Source organism: Vidua macroura, chromosome 14 (assembly GCF_024509145.1).
Source record: "Vidua macroura isolate BioBank_ID:100142 chromosome 14, ASM2450914v1, whole genome shotgun sequence".
NCBI lineage: Eukaryota > Metazoa > Chordata > Aves > Passeriformes > Viduidae > Vidua > Vidua macroura.
Window position 1 is genome coordinate 16,922,279 of NC_071584.1, and position 18,772 is coordinate 16,941,050.

Consider the following 18,772-nt stretch of genomic DNA (forward strand, 5'->3'; position numbering starts at 1 on the left):
AAGGGCTGGGCTTGGCAACAAAGTAAATAAAAATACGGATTCTCTACAGTGTTCTTGTCCCTTAGGGCTGGCGGGAGAAACCAAAACTAAATCCCAATTCAGCCTGGAGGACAGCACAGGTAACCTCTCCACTTCAACACAGTCAAAGTCAAACTGAGACAAGCAAGTAGGCTGAAGAATTTGTTTACTGAAACTGCTCAGGCATTAAAATTGATCACTTAATTAAATTTAGTCTTAAGTTACACTAACATGAATTTGATTAATTGAACCAGTAAGGAAGCTATAACTAATTGCTAATTAGATACCCCACCAATATATGACAGTAATTACTTCATCAAAACATGAATCACACAGTCCTGACTTTGAAGAAGCATCTGCTTGGATGTTCAACTACTCCAATAATCATTTAGCTCAGGTTTAATCTATTTTTAAATTCAAGAAGATTTCCCCAAGTTTAAGGATTTTCATCTCTGTGCTGATGGATAAATTAGCTAAACATGGGCAATAAAATTAACATAAACTGACTACAAAACAATGAAGTGTCATCCTGTACAAACCTAAAAGGATTCAAGACAGCACCTTAGAAAGTCTCTAATACCCAGAAGTGTCACCTCAGGGGTTCACAGGGTGCATGCTCACAGCACTGAGGGAATTAACAGCATCCTGCTCAGCTTTTCCAAGGTTTAAAACTCTGGAATGATAAGGGATATGACAGAAGCTCCCTCCATCCAACCTCCAAATCCAAAGAGCAGGGGGTGTCTGAGACAGGCATGGAGGTCAGCTGGGGTACAGATGAATTCCTCCCTTATCAAAAAACCAGGTGTGTTGTTACAACAGGGAGAAGTAAAAAAAAAACCCAAACAAAATTCCAGAGATCTTATTCTGATCTATAAAACACCACACAGACAGATAAAATATCATCTACCATGAACTGTTCTAGCTCTTCAAAAAGACTCAGTTCCTACCCCATAAAACCCCAAAACAAAGTTATTCAAAATTTCATAAAAAAAAAATAAAAATAGAAGAAATCAATCTCTCTGATGCTTTTTCAAGAGTGAAATAAAGCATCATGAGCACACAGCTGATGGAGGCATCAGTAATGGATTTCCCTTCATGAAACTTTATAAAATGTCCTTAACTCAATTGTAAGCACTTTTACCAACCCTTTATTGGACTGATCTGCACATTTACAGCTTTTCTTCTCCTGTGAAACTGGGACGGCAAAAGTAAACAGCATTTCAGGAATTCTATAATCAAGTAAGAAAAGAAACAGCAAACACTGAGAGGCTGTGTGAGGGTAAAGGAGAGAACATCTGATGTGCCATCTACTCCCCAGAATTTACTCTCTGTTCATCAAACCTCTGGTCTTCAACCAGAGAAGTAATAATTCAGGTGAAAAGTGGCACTGACTTGGACTCAGCAGCTTTCCTTCAAATGGTCACATGAGATAGGAACAAGTCAGGAAAAAAAGAAAAATTAAAAAACCTAAAAAAAAATATGATTCACAAAGTCTCGTTCTCTACCCTGGTGAGCAAAGCAAAGGAAAAGCTGATATGCTGTCAACATGGCTTATTTTCAGAAGAAAATAAAAAGGCAATAACAGGCAAATGCAGGCAGGTGACACACACAGAAACACATCCTGTCAGCCTTAAAAGGCTTCTACTTCAGTGTCTCCAGGCTATGTCATGCCAGATGGTGTAAAAATCCATGAAAAACACCAATTTGGATGTTTCCTGCAGAAGTATCTCTCCCCTTCTAATACCAAAAACTAAAAAAAAATGTGTCAAGTGTTGCAGTTTCTCCTAAACATCTTTTAGTTCTTCAATGATCTGCATTTAATTTCCCCTCAGTATCACTAAAGGGATTTTAGTACACGAAAAGGAATAAAGGGATTGAATGTAAAACTGATTATTTGAATTAGATGCTGTGGGAAAGGAAGCTGAGTTAAGTCCATCACAGGGGATCCTAATCCCTGACAGAACACAGAGACTGCCACCTGCACAGGGGGTACAGGATTCCAAGCTGACATCAATGGGATGAGCAGATGCACAAATGCCAGCATGACACCATGTCCTGTGCCACGTGTGATGTGTGTCCACAGGGGAACAGCCAGGGAATGGCCACGGCATGTGCTGGAAATCCAGGGCAGGACAACACAGGCCTGAGCAACCACCAGCTCGTGGGCATGACCCTCCTGCAGCCAAAATTTAGCCCTGGAATCCATGAAATCCTCACTGAACTTCAATATATGGCTACCAGGGGCTCGGCTGGACAGGCAGAAGTGCCACCACGCTGCAGTGCTGCCTGCACTGGGTTTGAGAAGGAATTATCTCCACTGAAAGGCATGAAAGGAGCACAGCCTGCAGAAAGGTGAACCTATTGCTTAATAGCTACCAACTTTGAAACCAGCATTTATCTGCAACCCTGGCTTTGAGGTGTGAAGACAGAGATAAACCGATGGATTACCTGGTAATTATTTTGGTTTTGTGACAGCCTCAGTTGACTTGAAGATGTAAAATGAGGAGAAAAGGTACTTCTGGCTGCGTTGGCAGGGCTATAAATCGTGCTGGATGTTGTGTGCAATGAGGTCCGTGCAGGCAGGTGGAACTCTCTGCTGTGGTAGAGGAGATTGTCAGGCACATCCCTGGCACTGCCCAGCTGCGCCCCACAGCCCCCGCTGCGGCCCGGCCCGGCCGCGCTTTGGTTGTCCCCGCGGCCGGAGCCGCTGCCCTCACAGTATCTGGAGTAGCTCTGGATCTGCGCTCCCATGGAGGCCAGCTCCTCCTCGCGGGCGTACTCGTCGTCCACGTCGCCGGTCTCCATGGCGATGGACAGGCAGCTGCCCCCCGGCGAGGGGCGCTTCTGCGCCGCGCCGCCCGCCACCAGCCGCTGCGGCTGGTCCGTGACGGCCAGCGAGAACACCTCGCGGATCTCCAGGTTCTGGGTGCCACACGCGGGGTCCCTGGGGTGAGCCCTCGGCCCGGGGGGCACGTGCGACGCCAGGGCCGCGGGCTCGGGTTTGTGCAAGCGCTGGCACGCCAAGGGCTCGGCCCTGCAGGGCCTGTGGCAAATCATGGGTTTCTGAGGTAACACCAGCTCCGCCGTCTGCACCGAGGAGCTGCCGTAGCTTTTCTTCGTGTGACTGTAGATGGAGTTTGCAGAATTGAGCACGCTCGTTTGCCTGGATAGAATAATGGTCTTTTCCCCCACCAAGAGGGAAGCGTTTTTACAGTGGGGTACCTGCCGTCCCAGAGGGATGTGCTGCTGCTGGAAGTCTGCGTCGCTCTTGCCCGGGAGCCGTGGGATGGAGGTTTTGTGCAGCTCTGCCACGGAGGTGTTCGTGTGCTTGGAGACTCCCGGCCGGCCCGAGGAGCTGGCAGGGCTGTAGATACCAGTCACTATCACGTCATTGTTAGAAGAGGTCCAAGAGGATTGCTGGCTTTGGGATCGAGCAATATTTACCACATTTCTCACCGCTGCTTCCGGGGGCACGGAGGGAGTGGCAGGGGCAGTCCCTGGGGGGGTGCCCCCAGATTCCACGGCGATCTTGCTGCTCATCTTCCGCCGCTTGTTGCCAACCCACGTCTTCAAACAAGACAGCAACGACAACAAACACAAAACGAGGCGTCAAAGAGGCAGAAAAAAATTAGCAATTCCATTTTTAAGCAGGTCTGATGACATGTTAAGTGTTCGAGTTGAGATCTAAGTTTACAAATATGTAAATCATGTACTGATTATGCAGTGAACACGACAGGGTGGGAATACAGGCCTGAACAATACAGGGTAGAGATCTAGGCCTCTCCTCTTTGGGATCCACAACTCACACAGGACAATCCCAACCTCAATTCCAAAGCCCCAGCATCTTAAAAATCCTGACACTCTTGTGCCTCCTGTCTTGAAGTTACCCTCAAGATTTATTTCATTGACACCACTGTGACTTATTTCATACAGGAAAAAAAAAAAAAACATCCCTGCCATACACTATTCCACTCTACTAATTTATTGTCAAATTTTACAAAATGTCTAATTTGAGGCACATTTTGTAACATCCAGTAAAATGTCAGTTACTGGTCAGCTTTGCTTCTGCTGAGAGTCCCATTCTCCTGACCAATTGTATTTAGGGAATTCGTGTGTCTATTATAATCCTATCTTCAAGTGCCAGCTGCAACTCAAATATCATTTTGCAAAGAATTAATCATTGACCAGGAGTTTTATAGGATAAAAAGAAAAAAAGGAAAAAAAGGGGGCATTAGGAGAAGCAGAAATGCTGGGTGTAAAGAAGAGAAAGGTAAGATCATGCTAAAATATGACAAATGCAGGACAGACACTGGATCTGTTTCCATTGCACTTCCTAAGTAAGAAAAAGTTTAAGTGTTGCAAATCAGGGATCAGAAAGGGAAGAAAACAGAAGGAATGATACTTGATTGCAGGAAGGGAAATGGAGAGGGAAAGGAAACATGAAGATGGAGAGAACTGCAAGGAGAGGGGAGCTGGACTGCCTCCTCTAGGACATTCAATCAGCACAAAAATAGCAAAGCAGCCCTGGCTGCACCATCAGCATCCAGATTCCTGTTACAACTGCCTGCCTGCCCCAGGAGCCTGAACCCCTGGCTGACTTTCACAGCTTCTACCACCTCCAGCTGAGAAAGTAACTTTGAATGTTTCCAGGGTGTTCTGAGGGAGGGGAATGCAGGTAAGAATTTGGGAGCAGGGTTGTTGTTGTCAATGTGCCACTGTTAAACCAATTAAAAACCAACCTAGACTGGTCCCACTTGCTCCTCCTCAGTGTCCAGTGTCACAGCAGCTCCTGGGAGTTCCACTACCCTTTGTTATTTTTCCATCTAATGCCTCAGGATTTCTATTTCTGCTCTCTCTCGGACAACAGCCATTTTGTTGTCTAGTGTTTCACAAAGGGATTATTATTTCCCTTTCCGTGGAATTCATAGACTCTGGAAGAGCTCCTGTTAGCACTGGGACATTCTTGTGTTATAGGAAAAGAATGTCCTCACTGTGAATAACCACAAAGGACCACAATATTTATGATTGTGATGTGGAATACAAGTGTGACAGACTGCATCAAAAGAAATAGTTCCACAATTGTTTCCTCCAAATATATTGATTTATAGAAACTTATTTAGCTTAAAAATAGTTTCTTAAAAACACGACCTTGCTCTGATATAATACATCATACGAAGTTTCTATAGGGCAAGCCACCCTATAATTTAATAAATAGTAACTTTAAAAATCCCAACAAAAGACAACAAAAATCACTCCTTGTGTAACCCAGGCCCCTGCTAAATTCAACAGTCATGTGAAGATATTTCAGTGAAAACAAACTCTAAATAGGCTCGCTGGGTAAAATGAATGTCTCACACACACACACACTGAAGTCTGATTTAAGACAAGGATAAAGTTAGAGACTCCAGACCTCTCTATATTTTATGTAAAGCAATAAATGTGTATGCTTAACAAATTTGGAAGGCCTCAGTACTTACCCTGACCACGCTGAAATCCAGTTTAGTTTCTTGTGCACACTGTAATATGAGCTGAAAGCAATTTTTACTTTGATTTGTCATTCCATTTTCATAGTAACGCTGTAATATCCTTTGTTGCTCTACAGTAAACACAGAACGCAGATTCATCTGAAAGGAAAAGGAGATACTCTGAAAGCTGGGGTGGAAGCTGTAACTGTGCAGGAGGCACAGGCTCTCCTTTGTGCCCCTGATAATGCTGAGGAGGGACATGTTTTCTCTACAGAACCTTTCACAAACACTCTTCCTGACTTTCCAAGAAAGCTGCTTGCAATCAGCGTTGTGTCAAGCTGAACAGGTGAACTGGATGTTTGGAACAACAGTGACTGCTTTTCACAAATAAATAAATATTACATGTTTAAGTAAGTCCATGAGGCTCTAGTTAGAAAGAAAAAGTTTTTCCCTTAAAAATGTAAATGAAATAAAGGCGTTAGGCAAAACAGAGAAACATCTGCAGCTCCAATATCAGTAGGTCTGTCTCCCATCCCTAACAACAAAAAAAACCAGACACAATCTGGTATAAAATCAAGGTGACTGTTTGACACAAGTTTCCACTGTCTCCAACTTCAGCAATTCCTGCATGCCACAAGAGCCAGTCCTTCTGCTGTGTCAGTACTGGCACTTCCAGATGAAGTCACAAGGATCAAGGACCAAAGACCAATTTGGGGGAAAACCCCCAAGGAAGGGCTTTGGGCAGCCCTGGTGCTGCCCACCCAGTCTAACAAATGCTCACTTTAGCAGAGGAGGGACACCAGTGTTCCAGGCTGCTGTGACACCTCCTGAAGGCTGGAAATCAGGATTTTAAAGAACATGTAAGGGTTGTTTTCCTGGGATATAACCAATGCTAGCTACAGGACCTTGGGATGTGCTCCTGCTCCTTGGCTTTACCCAAAATGGTGCTCTGTAACAACAGCAGTGAATAACAGGCATAACACTTCAAAGTTCCAGCAGCAAAACCCCACTTTAATGCCACAGCCTATTTTTATCCAGTTTTCCCAGTTATTGTGTTTAATTCTAATTGGTTAAGAACTTTCTTGCCACTCAATTCATTGGATAGAAGGTGCTTGTGTGTGCACAAGCTAAGGCTCTCTCTTTACACAGGTGTTTACATTTTTTCTTTGTGGATTCTCACGGGATAGACTTCTTATTTTTCACAGATGCAACTGCCTTCATGCAAGAATAGAATGTTATTCAAACTGATTCCCATTCTTATGATTCTTTCTCATGGGAACTTAACAGGCTAGCTGTTAATTCAGCTGAAATTGCAAGGCCTGATTTTACAAGGCCTTTCTTTTATAAGGTTTTACCTCTATGTAACAGTGCTCAGGAAGTCGAGCAGGATAAGCAGCACCTCCTCAGGTCAGTTCCCAGCACTGGGTCCCCCTGAGTTTCACTGTGAGGACACAGGAGTTGGCCTGGACAGGGCAGCACTTTGATGAACACATTAAACCAGACATTGCTTTGTTATGTGTGAAAATTCATGCCCTGGCGTGGGAAAGGCAAACATTATTGCCAATATTATCAATATTACCAAGTGCACAACAGAGTCCTAACAGCAAACTGGAGCTTGATGCTCTTGTTACACAATCTACACAGGCAAAGAATACAATCCTCTGGGTAGGTATCAGAAAAGAAGATCCTCATCATCACAGATTTTCAAGGCAGGGCCTTTTTTTGTGCCAGACAGGAGGCCACAAGCTGAGACAATGCAAGTGCCAGCCAGGAACAGCCTGCATCCAACGTGGTGCCTTGGGAAGCAAAAATGACACCAGCCACGAGTTCTTTTAATGCAGTACATGAATCACAATAATACAGAATGAACCAAAGGACAAGAAACCTGCCAACATCCAGTAGGAAAATAAAGGGGGTAAGGGAACCCTTTGTAGCTAAGCATTTTGGAAAATTCTGAATGGAAAGGAGGAGAGGGGAGATCTACCTAATCTTTGCACAAGGGCTGATTCTAATATAAAGCAAATAAAATTATTAGGGGCTCAAAAGCATAAGTAGACATCCAACTGCTTTCACTTTACTCTCCAAGATAATTATACCATGTAATGGTAATGGATGTTAAGAGTTCAACAGGCCTGTATAAAGAAAGAGATTGATATCTAGAATTTGGAGTAAAATGCTTGTAGGCCAGAGCTTTGACTGCAGAGTTTACTTTCCTCTCTATGTCAACAGGCAATAAAAAAATAGTAATTACCAATTTGTAAAAATTACTGTTTCTTTGAAGTAACAGATAATATAGAAGATGATTTTTCAATTACATTTTTTACCTCTGTTCTCAACTCTAATTCCCCCTCTCAATCCAGTGCATTATTAAATGCAGCACCAGCTGCATTACAAGTCAGGTTCACCCAAGTTCTGCCTCCCCCAAACATTTATTCAGTCACAGCCAGAGCTGGCCAAAGGAGACTCTTGCTCTGAATAATCTACTCCTTAAAGAAATTTATAGCAAGCAACAGAGGAGACAATTATTAGTCCATTAACAAATCAATAAAGTTCATAATAATCTCCTTTCTCATGCTGAGAACTGCCTTCAGATCTCCCATGTGGATACACAATGACAAGGCCACGGAATGATTTATGTCACTTTGAAAGAACATAGAAGAGTTAATTTTGTGATTCTTTTTCCTCCTGCACTCCCGTCTACTCCTCTTTCAGTACCAGTGCTCCTGTTTTATTGAGTAGAGCTCAGTTCCCACAAATGACCTCATCAGAAATAGCTCATCTTTCCTCTTTCAATAGTTCAACTTCCATCGTTCCAGATCCTGCTGAAGTCACCCAAAGCTCCAGCATTTCCACACTCAGGCTCATCACACCATGCTCTCCAAACAGTTCACCAACTGCAGTGAAGACTCTTCCAATGGCAAGATAAATTTTTAAAGCCAGACCTGATGACCTGCGAGGGAAGACCTGCGTCAGGTCCTTGACACGTTTTTTAATTATGTGGATCTTTGTATCCAAGGTCACTTGTGTGTTAAAATACTTTCATTGTTGCATTTGACATCTGTAATTTAGATAAAGACAGGGCGGAGCGCTTTGATTAAATCACTTGAACTTCAGATAAACCCTTGAGCATTGCCTGACAGGCTTGGCCCAGCTAAACTCAGGAGAGGTCATGCTCTGCTTTAATAACTCATTTTTACAGTGCATTTTAATCACTCATGAACTCCACCTGCCAACCAAAGTCCTGGTAAGATTCCTCGGTGGCCTCTGCCTTGAATCCAGTAAAGCAGAGCTCAAAGGATCCCTGCAGAGACCATTAGAAACTGATTTAAATAAACAGATTACAGGCTCCTCCAACCACAGAGTTATGAACTGAGTCATAACTGCAGTTTGCATTACAACATCTAAACCTTCAAATAAACAGGTGAGATTTATTAAAGCTTTTTGTGTCTTGGATATACCAAATCCTCAGTCAAAAGACAGCTCTGTACCATCTTCCACTGATTTCACACCAGTGTGAAGGACATCTGGCAATATTCTGTCTCTGGCAGATTCAAAGCTCTCTGATTAATATTATGTCACCTGTAAAATGTAGATGGAAATCAGTTTGCCATCAGCAGTTCTTAAGTGCTGATTCTGAATTATCTAAAGCAGTATCCTGTGTTGAATAAACCAATTGATAGATGTCTGGGAGCTCCCCTGGAAAACCACAGAGTCCAGAGCCATCCTGTTAATCCAGGAAGAGCTGGATTATCTCTGCAGATCCCACCTGCACAGGCAACAAGTTCTGCTCACTGCCCGAGCCTGTCACACCTGGGAATTTACCTACACTGAGACAAATTAATAAAGGATATGTTCATTAAAGAATCACACTGATTATTTTTTGGGAAGTTTTACATGTTCAGCATCAGTTTTCGTAATTAGAACAAGATATGAGCGCTTACATTTTCTTTAACACAGGAAGTAACTTGCAAGGTGCTAAAATTACTGAACACTGAGGCAGACACATCAGTGTGAAGGGAATCAGCAGGTCACACACCTTCATCACAGACTATTATTCAAAACAACCTCAGGAACTTCCAAGGAAATAAACTCTTCATCCCACTCTGTGCACCTACAGAGCACTCCAGTCTCTTCAGGATTTCTCACCTTTGTCTTGAACCTCAGACTCCAAGTTAGAAATCCACATGGATTTTTATCATAATTTCATTTTGATCTTGACTTGCCAAGCTTAGCAAACAAGCATGTAAGCTTTTGGGAAGCCGAGTGTCCAGCTGGTTGGCAACACATTGGCACTGAAAAGAGAGTTTGTTACAGAAAAGAACTCTGTGAAATTTAATAAAAATCAGGTAAAGCATTATAAAAACAAATTCTATGAATGTAAGCTGAATTTTCACTTTAATAAAAGACTGAGGTGGCAAAGCTGTATTTAAGGATTCAACATCTTCCTGCTCTAATAAAATAAAGCAGCCTTGGCCAAGTGTGTTGGTGTCTCTGGCAGCGCAGAGAATAACCCATGGCAGCTGAAAAAGCAGGTTTTCCAAGGTTTCCCTTGCCCCTGCTACTTGTCCCAGGCCAACCAACACTGGTAACTCTGCACTCCCATGGTCTCCCACCCCTCAGCCTGCTGTGAGCCCAACAATATAAAGATGTTTTTTCACTGCCTTTCTGAACTGAATGCTAATTAAAAAATCTGCTCACTGTAAGATCCCTCTGCTGTGTCACAGTTTGGGAGGTGTAAACGGAGTCCAAGTGCTGTCAGGCACTGGGGACACTGGGAGATCCCAGGGTGGACACTGAAAAGGACAAAGATGGGAACTCCATGGCCTTCAGTTTGTCCCAAGGACAGTTCCATGGACACCCTGCGACCGTCACCGGCTGCTCAGCCAATGGCATTGGGGCTGTTCTTCCAGCTGAACTTTTTCAGGCTTCTTTAGTGGTTGGAACACCTTCTCCCCAGTATTTCCCTTCCATCCCCCCTCTGGGAAGAGCGAGAGTGAGGGGACAGCACGCAGAGCTCCAGCAGAGCTGGCTCCTGAAGCCGTGGTTTGCCTCAGGGACAGGTACTCAGTGCACGATCCCAGTGCCTGCTGCAAATCCAGCCCTTCCACCCCACTTACTTCATCCAACATTCCAAAATCAGCCTCTCCAGGGAGACCTGGTGAAGCCAGGTCATTCCTTTTTAGCAACTAATGGAAACAACTTCATGTCAAGGAGTGCCACAAAAGAAAGAACAACTATAAGGAAATGGGGAAAAACAATGTAATCAAATAATTCAGGAGTTGCTGAGCTGTTCTGCAATTACTTGAGAGATCTGGGGTGAAAAATAAAGAAAAAATAAAGCAACAGCATAAGGAAGAAAAACAATTTCTGCCTACAATGTACAGCAGTATGATCTCAAGTCTCCAAAAGTCCTTAAATGTTTGGATTGCTGAATCAAGTAAACATTTACAAGGTAAGTCTTTATACTAACACTAATTAATTTGAAAAATAGGAAACAAACCCATAATTATACTAATTTCAAACAGCAACAGAAACTAGTCTTGGGTGTCAAATAAATAATAAATAAATTAATTAACTCAAGAGTACAAGCCACCAGGAAGTAAATAAGTATAAAAACACTGATGGTATAACACATTCTAAAACTGTCAGGGATTAACAGAGAGTGATAAAAGGGAACAATCATTTTCTGAGAGTTTTCTTTTTTAACTTCAGCTCCAAAAAGGCATTTTCTTAGGAAAAAAGTCACCTTACAATGACTATTTCTGTGTTAGTCTCTCCATCTGTAAGAGGTACAAGAAAATCGGCACACTCCCAATTTATGTTTTTTTTGTTCCCTCCACAGATCTCCAGTGGCAAAAAATAACAAGTCTTAGTGCCAATATAAATCTGAGACAAAACTGGAACTGTGGTAAGAAAACTACTATAGACATAAATAAAACAAGACTGCAGTAGTGACACTGTTCCTCCAGCTTTAGAAACTTGAACTGAAATCATCTCATTCACTTTCCACGGCTGCCAAAAACTCACCATTTTTTGCACATCCCAAATGGAAAGAAAACAATCAACCAACCAACCCCCAACTTACACGCTATGTGGAGATACTGGACACACATCAAGCAACAGCCTTTAATAATCTGAATTTGCAGGTTGGTGCCTCTTTCCTACACAGGCCAAACCAGTTACAACCACTCACTCCAAGTGCAGAAGATGAGGCTGATGCTTGGGTGAGTGTAATGTACACACCAGCTTGTAAAACTACTTTTAAATATCCGTGACTCGCAGCATAATTGCTTCCCTCTCCACTAAGTACAGCGTTTGGAGGATTGTATTACAGCCCTACCTATAAAATGCAGCCCTTTATTAGGGACAAATTAGACAGCCCTCAGTAACTTAATAACATAATAACCCATGACCACAATCCTGCAGGTTTCTGCATCCCATCCTGCTTTATTGATGCAAATGAGACTCCTGACTGCAGCTGGATTAGCCACATGTTTTAAATAAAGCGTGTACATGTTTTGTAAGACCTATGGCAGAAAAAGGGGAAGAAACATTAAAATACAGTGTTATTCTGAACAAGTGAGCTGCTTCAGGACTCCAGTTGGGAGGACACATACTTTAGGTGAGTTATGTGTGATCTTATCCACAGAATGAGAAACCCCAGGCTAGGAGGGCAGGGGCCAGGGCTGGGGACTGCTCGGGCAGGTGAGTGCCAACAAGCACTTGCAGGGGAGAGACCTCCAGAAGAGCACAGGCAAGGACACGTCCTCTTCCTCGTCCTCAAACACCTGAGGGATCAAAGCGTGGCAGCACAAGGCCGCCTGTCCAACCACAGGACTGCTCGTGCCTGGCACCACAGCAGGCCAATACCATGGAATCACAGAAGGGTTTGGGTTGGAAGTGATCCTAAAGTTCATCTTCTTCCACACCCCTGCCAACACAGGCACACTGAGCCACTGGGGACACCGGGGCACCAAGGACTGAGGCAATCTGTGACACAAGAGAACACAGTCTTAAGTTTTGCCAAGGTAGGTTTAGGTTGGACATTAGGAAGAAATTCTTCATGGAATGGGCAATAAGACATTGGAAGGGGCTGCCCAGGGAGGTTTGGAGTCTCCATCCCTGGTGTCCCAAGAAAGGATGGAGGTGGCACTCAGTGCCCTGGGCTGGGTGACAAGGTGGGCATCGGGCACAGGTTGGACTGGGTGAACTCAGCGCTCTTTCCCAACCTCAGTGATTCTGGGATTCTGTGATTGAGACACCGGGCAATAAGGAAACTAGTGATGACAGGACCTGTGCCAGGGGAGGTTTAGGATCGACATTATAAACAATTCCGCCACAGAAAGCGCGGTCAGACATTGTAAGGCTCTGCCCAGGGAGGCAGCAGAGTCCCCGTCCCTGAAGCGCTTAAGGCAAGGCTGGACGTGGCACTGAGCGCCGTGGTTCAGCGGCCGGGCCGGGGATCGGTGCCAGGCTGTGCTGGGGATCCCGGGCTGTTTCCCAGGCTGTGCGACCGCGATGTTTCTGTCACTGTCACGTTCCTGTGTCCGCGATGTTTCTATGACAGTGACACTTGTGCGACCGCGATGTTTCTGTGCCGGCGACTGAGGCACCCCCGGCTGAGGGGCAGCTGCCGGGCCCGGCGCGCACGCGCAGAGCGGCCCCCGCCGGCGCACGCGCGCGCGGCTGCCCCCCGGCGCGCGCGGAGCGGCTGCGCGCGCACGCGCAGTTCCCCCGGCGGCTCCCGGCGCGTGCCCGGCGCGGCCCCCCCCCCCCCGCTCGGGGCCGCGCCGGGGGGGGGGGGGGCGGGGGGCGCAGCAGCGCCTGCGCGCGCCGGGCGCGTCCGCGCGCGCGAGCCCGCGCCGGCCTCCCCCCACCCCCACCGCCGGGCCCGGGCTGGGGGGGGGGCATCGCCGGCATCATCATCATCACCATCATCATCACCACCATCATCATCTTCCTCCTCCTCCCCTCCCGCCGCGCCCCTCCCGCCCGCGGGCCCCGCCGCGCTCCCCCACGCAGGGTGGGGGCTCCCCCGCGCTTACCGTGTAGCGCGGGGCCGGCGCGGGGGCTCCGGGCTCGGCCGGGCTCGGCTGGGTCGGTCCCGGCGTCACACAATGAAATCAGCGGCCCCGATCATTAATTCTCATCATGATCGTGACGTGCGCGCAGACAGCGGCCAATGGCGCGCTGCGATCAGCGCGGCCCGGACGGCGCCCGCCCCCGCCGCCCGCCGGGGGGGCGCGCACGGGAGCGCCGGCACCGGGAGGGGACGGGGCGGCCGCAGGGCCGGCCCCGCCGCGGGCCCGGAGCCCCGCACCGCCCCCGCGCCGCGGGCCCGGCCGGCATCGCCCCTGCGAGCGCTCCTGGAAAGCCATCCCGGAGATTTCGGCGGGGGAGAGACGGGGAAGGAGCCCGCAATCCGTGTAAATGTCCCCGAGAGGGGGGTGGCGGGCTCTGCGCAGGGACAGCACAAGGAGCAGTGCCCGTAAACTACAGCGCGAGAAGTTCCACCGCAAGGCGAGGAAGAACTTCCTTCCATGAGGGTGGCAGAGCCCTGGGAGGGTGTGGAGCCTCCCTCTCTGGAGGCATCCCAAACCCACCTGGACACCTTCCTGTGTCACCTGCTCCAGGTGACCCCACCTTGGCCAGGGGGATCTCCAGAGGCCCCTTCCAACCCCATCCACCCAGCGATTCTGTGGGTGGCCATCCCTGTGACCCCACTGCATTGTGCAGCCCGGGCTCGCAAGGACTTTGTGCCCAGTGGAGCCCAAAAAGCTCTCTGAAGGACCAGGGCTTCATTTGCGTCAATATTATGGCACTCAAGAAATAAACCTTTTCCTTCCCAGGATGGATACATCTGGTCTGGGAAGGAAGTCCAGGTGGGCAGTGCAGGGCAGGTGGGGCCAGACACCTCCTGGGGGCCAAGGCTGGAGCTGGTGACAGCACAAGCCACGCACACTCACTCCTGTGTCCTCACGGGCAGCCAGGTACAGCCAGGTGCATCAGCTCCTTCGGGCTCCATTTCCCTTCCAAAGGGAAACCTCCTCAAGAAAGGAGCAGGAAGCACACTGCTGACCCGTTCTGACGGATTGTGTGGTGGAAATCGTGTAAAATCACTGTTTATTGGCTCGGCTGTCAGGGCACTGAGAAGTCAGAATCAGATTTGAGACCTGTGTTCATTCCAAAGCCTCCAGACAGGCCATATCCCTGCTCCAAATAGTTTCCTCTGAAAGTCACGATGTTAAAATATTAAACGGGCAATTAATTTTGTACGATGCTTTAATTAGAAATACCAGTAAATATTTCTGCAGGACTGAAATAAAAGAATTGCTGCTGGTTCTCTGTAGGCAGGGAGGAGAACAGCAGACAGTGTTTATGTTTACTTTAAAATTGCAAGAAGTTGTTTACATTGTTTAAAAATTTTAACACGGATCTGAACTAGTGGTGGCATCCCTTTGGGGAATTGGGAACAGATGATCTTTAAGGTCTTTCCATCTGAAACCATTCTATAATTCTATGGTGTAGTAAACATCCTGGATTTAGTAACAGGATTTTAGGGAGAGCCCGTATATTTAAACCCTAAATCTTCTGTTGTGCTGCTTTGTCTCCTGGATATGTTCCCTTCCTCTGTGTGCCATCAACACTCGCCCTGTAAAAATTAAATACAGCAACCACAAAACCTCTACACCACCGCTTTTGTAGAAAACAATTGGTTTGGAATTAGCTATGGAAGGATTCCTAAGAAACTTGGTATGTTTTCTTCTCACGTTATCTGCGGCTTGGGAAACAAAAATGGTGAGACAGTCTCTCTAACATCCCTTGAAAAATACACTGGTGTCTGATAAAATGCAGCTTATTAAACTCCTTTAAAATGGTGAATAATAGAAAGTAATATTTCGAGGGCTCTAATTTGACTAACAATGGGCTTACAGGTGCTTTTTCTATAGTTTTCATCAAAAAACTCATAAAATCGTTCTTGAAGGAGATATGAGATGTGTATTTAAGTTGTCAAAGAAACCAGTTTGCAGACTTGCGGCCCCAAAAGAAGATTTATTGATCACAGTAATGTTCTTTACAATATAGGAGGCTGAACCTACAAGTTAACAAAGCTGCTGCTGTTTGACAAGCTCCAGAAAGAATCTCATGTTATGTATTTCCTTCCCTGGCAATGTCTCTAAAGGAGCCAAACCTTGAGAAGAAAAAAACTATGTCAGGATGAAATAAACCAAATATTCTTCTCCTGCCACCAGATCTAAATGCTTCCTCCTTCATTAATGACAGATTTAAATTAACAGGGGCTGGCAGATTGGTCTGGTGGTTTAAACAACAGCCTGGGAGATGAAAGGAGTCCTTCCGTGGGGAAATAAGCATCAAAGTGAGACTGTGCTGCAGCTCCTCTGTAGGAGCTCATTAAACTGATGAGCCCAGCTCAGCATTAGTGACTTACCCCGGTGTGGTTCTAGGGCAGGGAAAGCCCTGGGGCCAGGGCTGGGTGTGGGCATTTCCTGCCACAGCTGGGAACATCTGCATCTGCTCCCTGGTGCGCCAGGGGATAGATTCCACCCTCAGGAACCCAGCTGCAGGATCACAAAATGTTCCAAGAGCTTTCCCTGTTCCAGCAGCTCGTAGGTTCTCAGACTTCTAGCAGATCGTGCAGGTGAGAGGAGTCTCTGTAGGGATTGCTCAGAATTCCCAGACAGGGACCTGGGAGCTGGTGTGTGACAGCTTTGGTCACACAGTTTAGAGCAACGGCTGCTGTTTCCATTTCTCTGGCTTTTTAGGGAGTCTGGAAAACCCTGGGGAAGCCAGAGGGGCAAACCCACCCCACTCCACAGAACCCTTTCTCAGGACAGCTTTACTTGCTTCAGGATGCCATTATTTAGGGGATATTTTAAAGGATGGAGCTCTAAGCCAGACCTTGGGCTCACCTATAAAGTCTGAGGCCTTTCAAGAGGGAGTGAAAACAGGGTGGAAAAGAGCCCATTTTCACCTGGAATTTTTGTATTTGCAGTTCTCCATCCCACTGAGTAATTTGGCTTTGATGCTGCTCCAAGGCATGAAATCATGGGGCTGCATTGCATCAGCCAAAAAGGGACCTGGATTGAATCTGCCCCCTTGTCCCCAAAGTGTCCAACTTGTGCTTGGGGAAATGTATGGAAAATCCAGTGTGGAAAAGCCTGGAGTTGATCTGGAGCTTGACCAAGCTTCTTTTGGGAACTTCTTGCTATCATTCATCCTGAATCTTTGATAAGTTCAACCCTCATAAGAGATTTATTAAACTTCAGGTTCAAGAGTGGCCACAGGAAAACCATGCTGGTCGTTTCATTTTATTGGACAAGTGTATCAGCAGCTCCCTGAGGAGCTCCTCGGGCAGTTCTGAGGCTTTGTCCCCTCCAAGAATGTGTGTGACCATTCCAAAAACCTTGCTAAAGCCAAGATATAATATTTACTGCCTCGTGTCTCTGCAAGGCTCCTTATTCTGCCACAAAGGAAAGTTTGATGTGCTTTATTCTTTAAAATAATTATTATTTATAATTATTTATTATAATTTATATAAACATTATATATTTATTATTATTATTTATAATTATTTATTCTTTTAAATATTCTTTTGGTTGATTCCACCAAAATATGCATGTCCTTCTTTTCCTATCAATACCATTGGATTTGCAGGGGAAAAAGTTGCTCTGAAAAGCAAGTTCTTGTTTAAGTTCCTTCTCTTTCATAGGTTTTCTGCTCAATGAACACCCAAAATGACAACAGCGATGCTCATTTTACAGAAATATTATAAAGACACACTAAATATTGGGAGTACAAGGCTGTAATTAAAAATCTACTAAATCAGGAGGTTCCGTGCGGAATGGTGATGAGGAAAGGATTACAGTGTGTAAACCTCAGGAAAAATGTTAATATGGAAAATTCCGTGCAGCACATTTTCTGCGTCTAAAAGCCCAGCCAGAATTAGTGGTCTTACAAGATTTACAAATTTTCTGTCTTCTTTGAACTTGGTTTTGCCATATTAATTAAAATTACTTGTTAATCCTTACCCAGTGCATAAACAAAGCTCCCATAAACTCAATCTGTAAATATGTCCTTTGTGCTGGTATGGAAAAAACAGCTGGTGCTTATGGGGAAAAAATGGAAAAGAGCCTGGTTGGGTAGATATTCTAAGGATTTGTTCCACTTTTTATCTTATTGGGATATTTTTAAGAAAATCAGGGATGCTGCTTCCTTGCATTTTTATTGCCTTTGATAATTTTTCATACACCAAGCAGGAAAAATTATGAACTCGAGGAACATATAAAAATGAGGTAAACCAAAAATATATCTGAAGAGGGAGATAATTATTGTATATTTTTTTTCACCCATTATATTCCTACCATAGAGAGTTTTATAATACAAAAAAAAAATTAAAATATTTTTAAAATAAAAATGAAAACAAAACCAGGCATGAGGAAGCAAAGAACTAGGGACAGAACCATCATTAAAAAAAAAAAAAAAATCTATACAGCCCCTCCTTTTGTCATTTATCTTCCCCCTACAGGCCTAATTCAGTTGGTGAGATGATTCACCTAAAGGTGATGCCCAAGCAATTCTTATTTCCCATGACTTTTTTAGAAAAGCAGCCAAGAAAACATTGAGTTGGAATCTTCAAAGCCTTTATTAGTTTAGGCAGCACTTTGCTTTTCTTTGACTTGTATTTCTCCAGAGGTTAAGATGGTTTTTCCATGTGCTCAGCTCTCCCAACATCAAACATTCCCCTGCTCCATCCATTCTACCTGTGGGTCCACATTTATTCCATCTCCACCAAAGCTTGTGCCTGTCCCTCTTGTTACCAGTCCTTATTTTTCTCTTGTACCCTTGACTGGGCTGAAAGAGCCTGAAAAATGTTTTTTATTTCCTGTTGTCCCTAGTCCTTTGGAATAAAAATAACCATCACCTTCAAGTGCTTCTCCTTGCTTCTCTTACCTTGTTTCATTTAGTCAAGCTCATTTTTGTCCTCAGTCACAGCAAGCCAAAGTGAGGGAAAGAAATTATACAATAAAATAAAATGTAGGTTGAGTTCTAAAGGAAACAGCACCATAAAAGCAGAGATGAAGACAAAAACTTCAGAATCAATTCTACAAATAAAATAACAGTACAAAGCACCACATCCTCCACAGCTCCACATTGCTGTTGAAGAAGGGTGAGAATCTGAATGATTCCAAGGAAATCCTTTCACCAGTGGTGAACCACAAGCACTTCCTGAAAGGAAAGCATGGAACTACTCAAACAATATTAACCCC

The 18,772-nt window shown here is 45.2% G+C and overlaps 1 protein-coding gene across 5 annotated transcripts in view; it reads right to left on the reverse strand.

Annotated features, from left to right (window-relative positions):
• The window catches only part of HDX (highly divergent homeobox), a 40,809-nt gene extending 27,079 nt beyond the window's left edge, over positions 1-13,730 (reverse strand). Inside the window, exons 1-4 of one of the 5 annotated variants that reach the window (XM_053990276.1) lie at positions 5,496-5,921; positions 3,241-3,585; positions 2,736-3,142; positions 2,467-2,611 (exon numbers count right to left, since the gene is read on the reverse strand). In XM_053990276.1, the coding sequence (XP_053846251.1) occupies positions 2,467-2,611; positions 2,736-3,142; positions 3,241-3,585; positions 5,496-5,744 (1,146 nt within the window). In that variant the 5' untranslated portion in view covers positions 5,745-5,921. Of the gene's footprint in view, positions 1-2,466; positions 3,586-5,495; positions 5,925-9,629; positions 9,815-13,528 lie in introns of those variants that run through there. The other 4 variants (XM_053990274.1, XM_053990275.1, XM_053990273.1 and 1 more) reach the window with 4 other exon arrangements.
• Between the last annotated feature and the right edge of the window lie 5,042 nt (positions 13,731-18,772).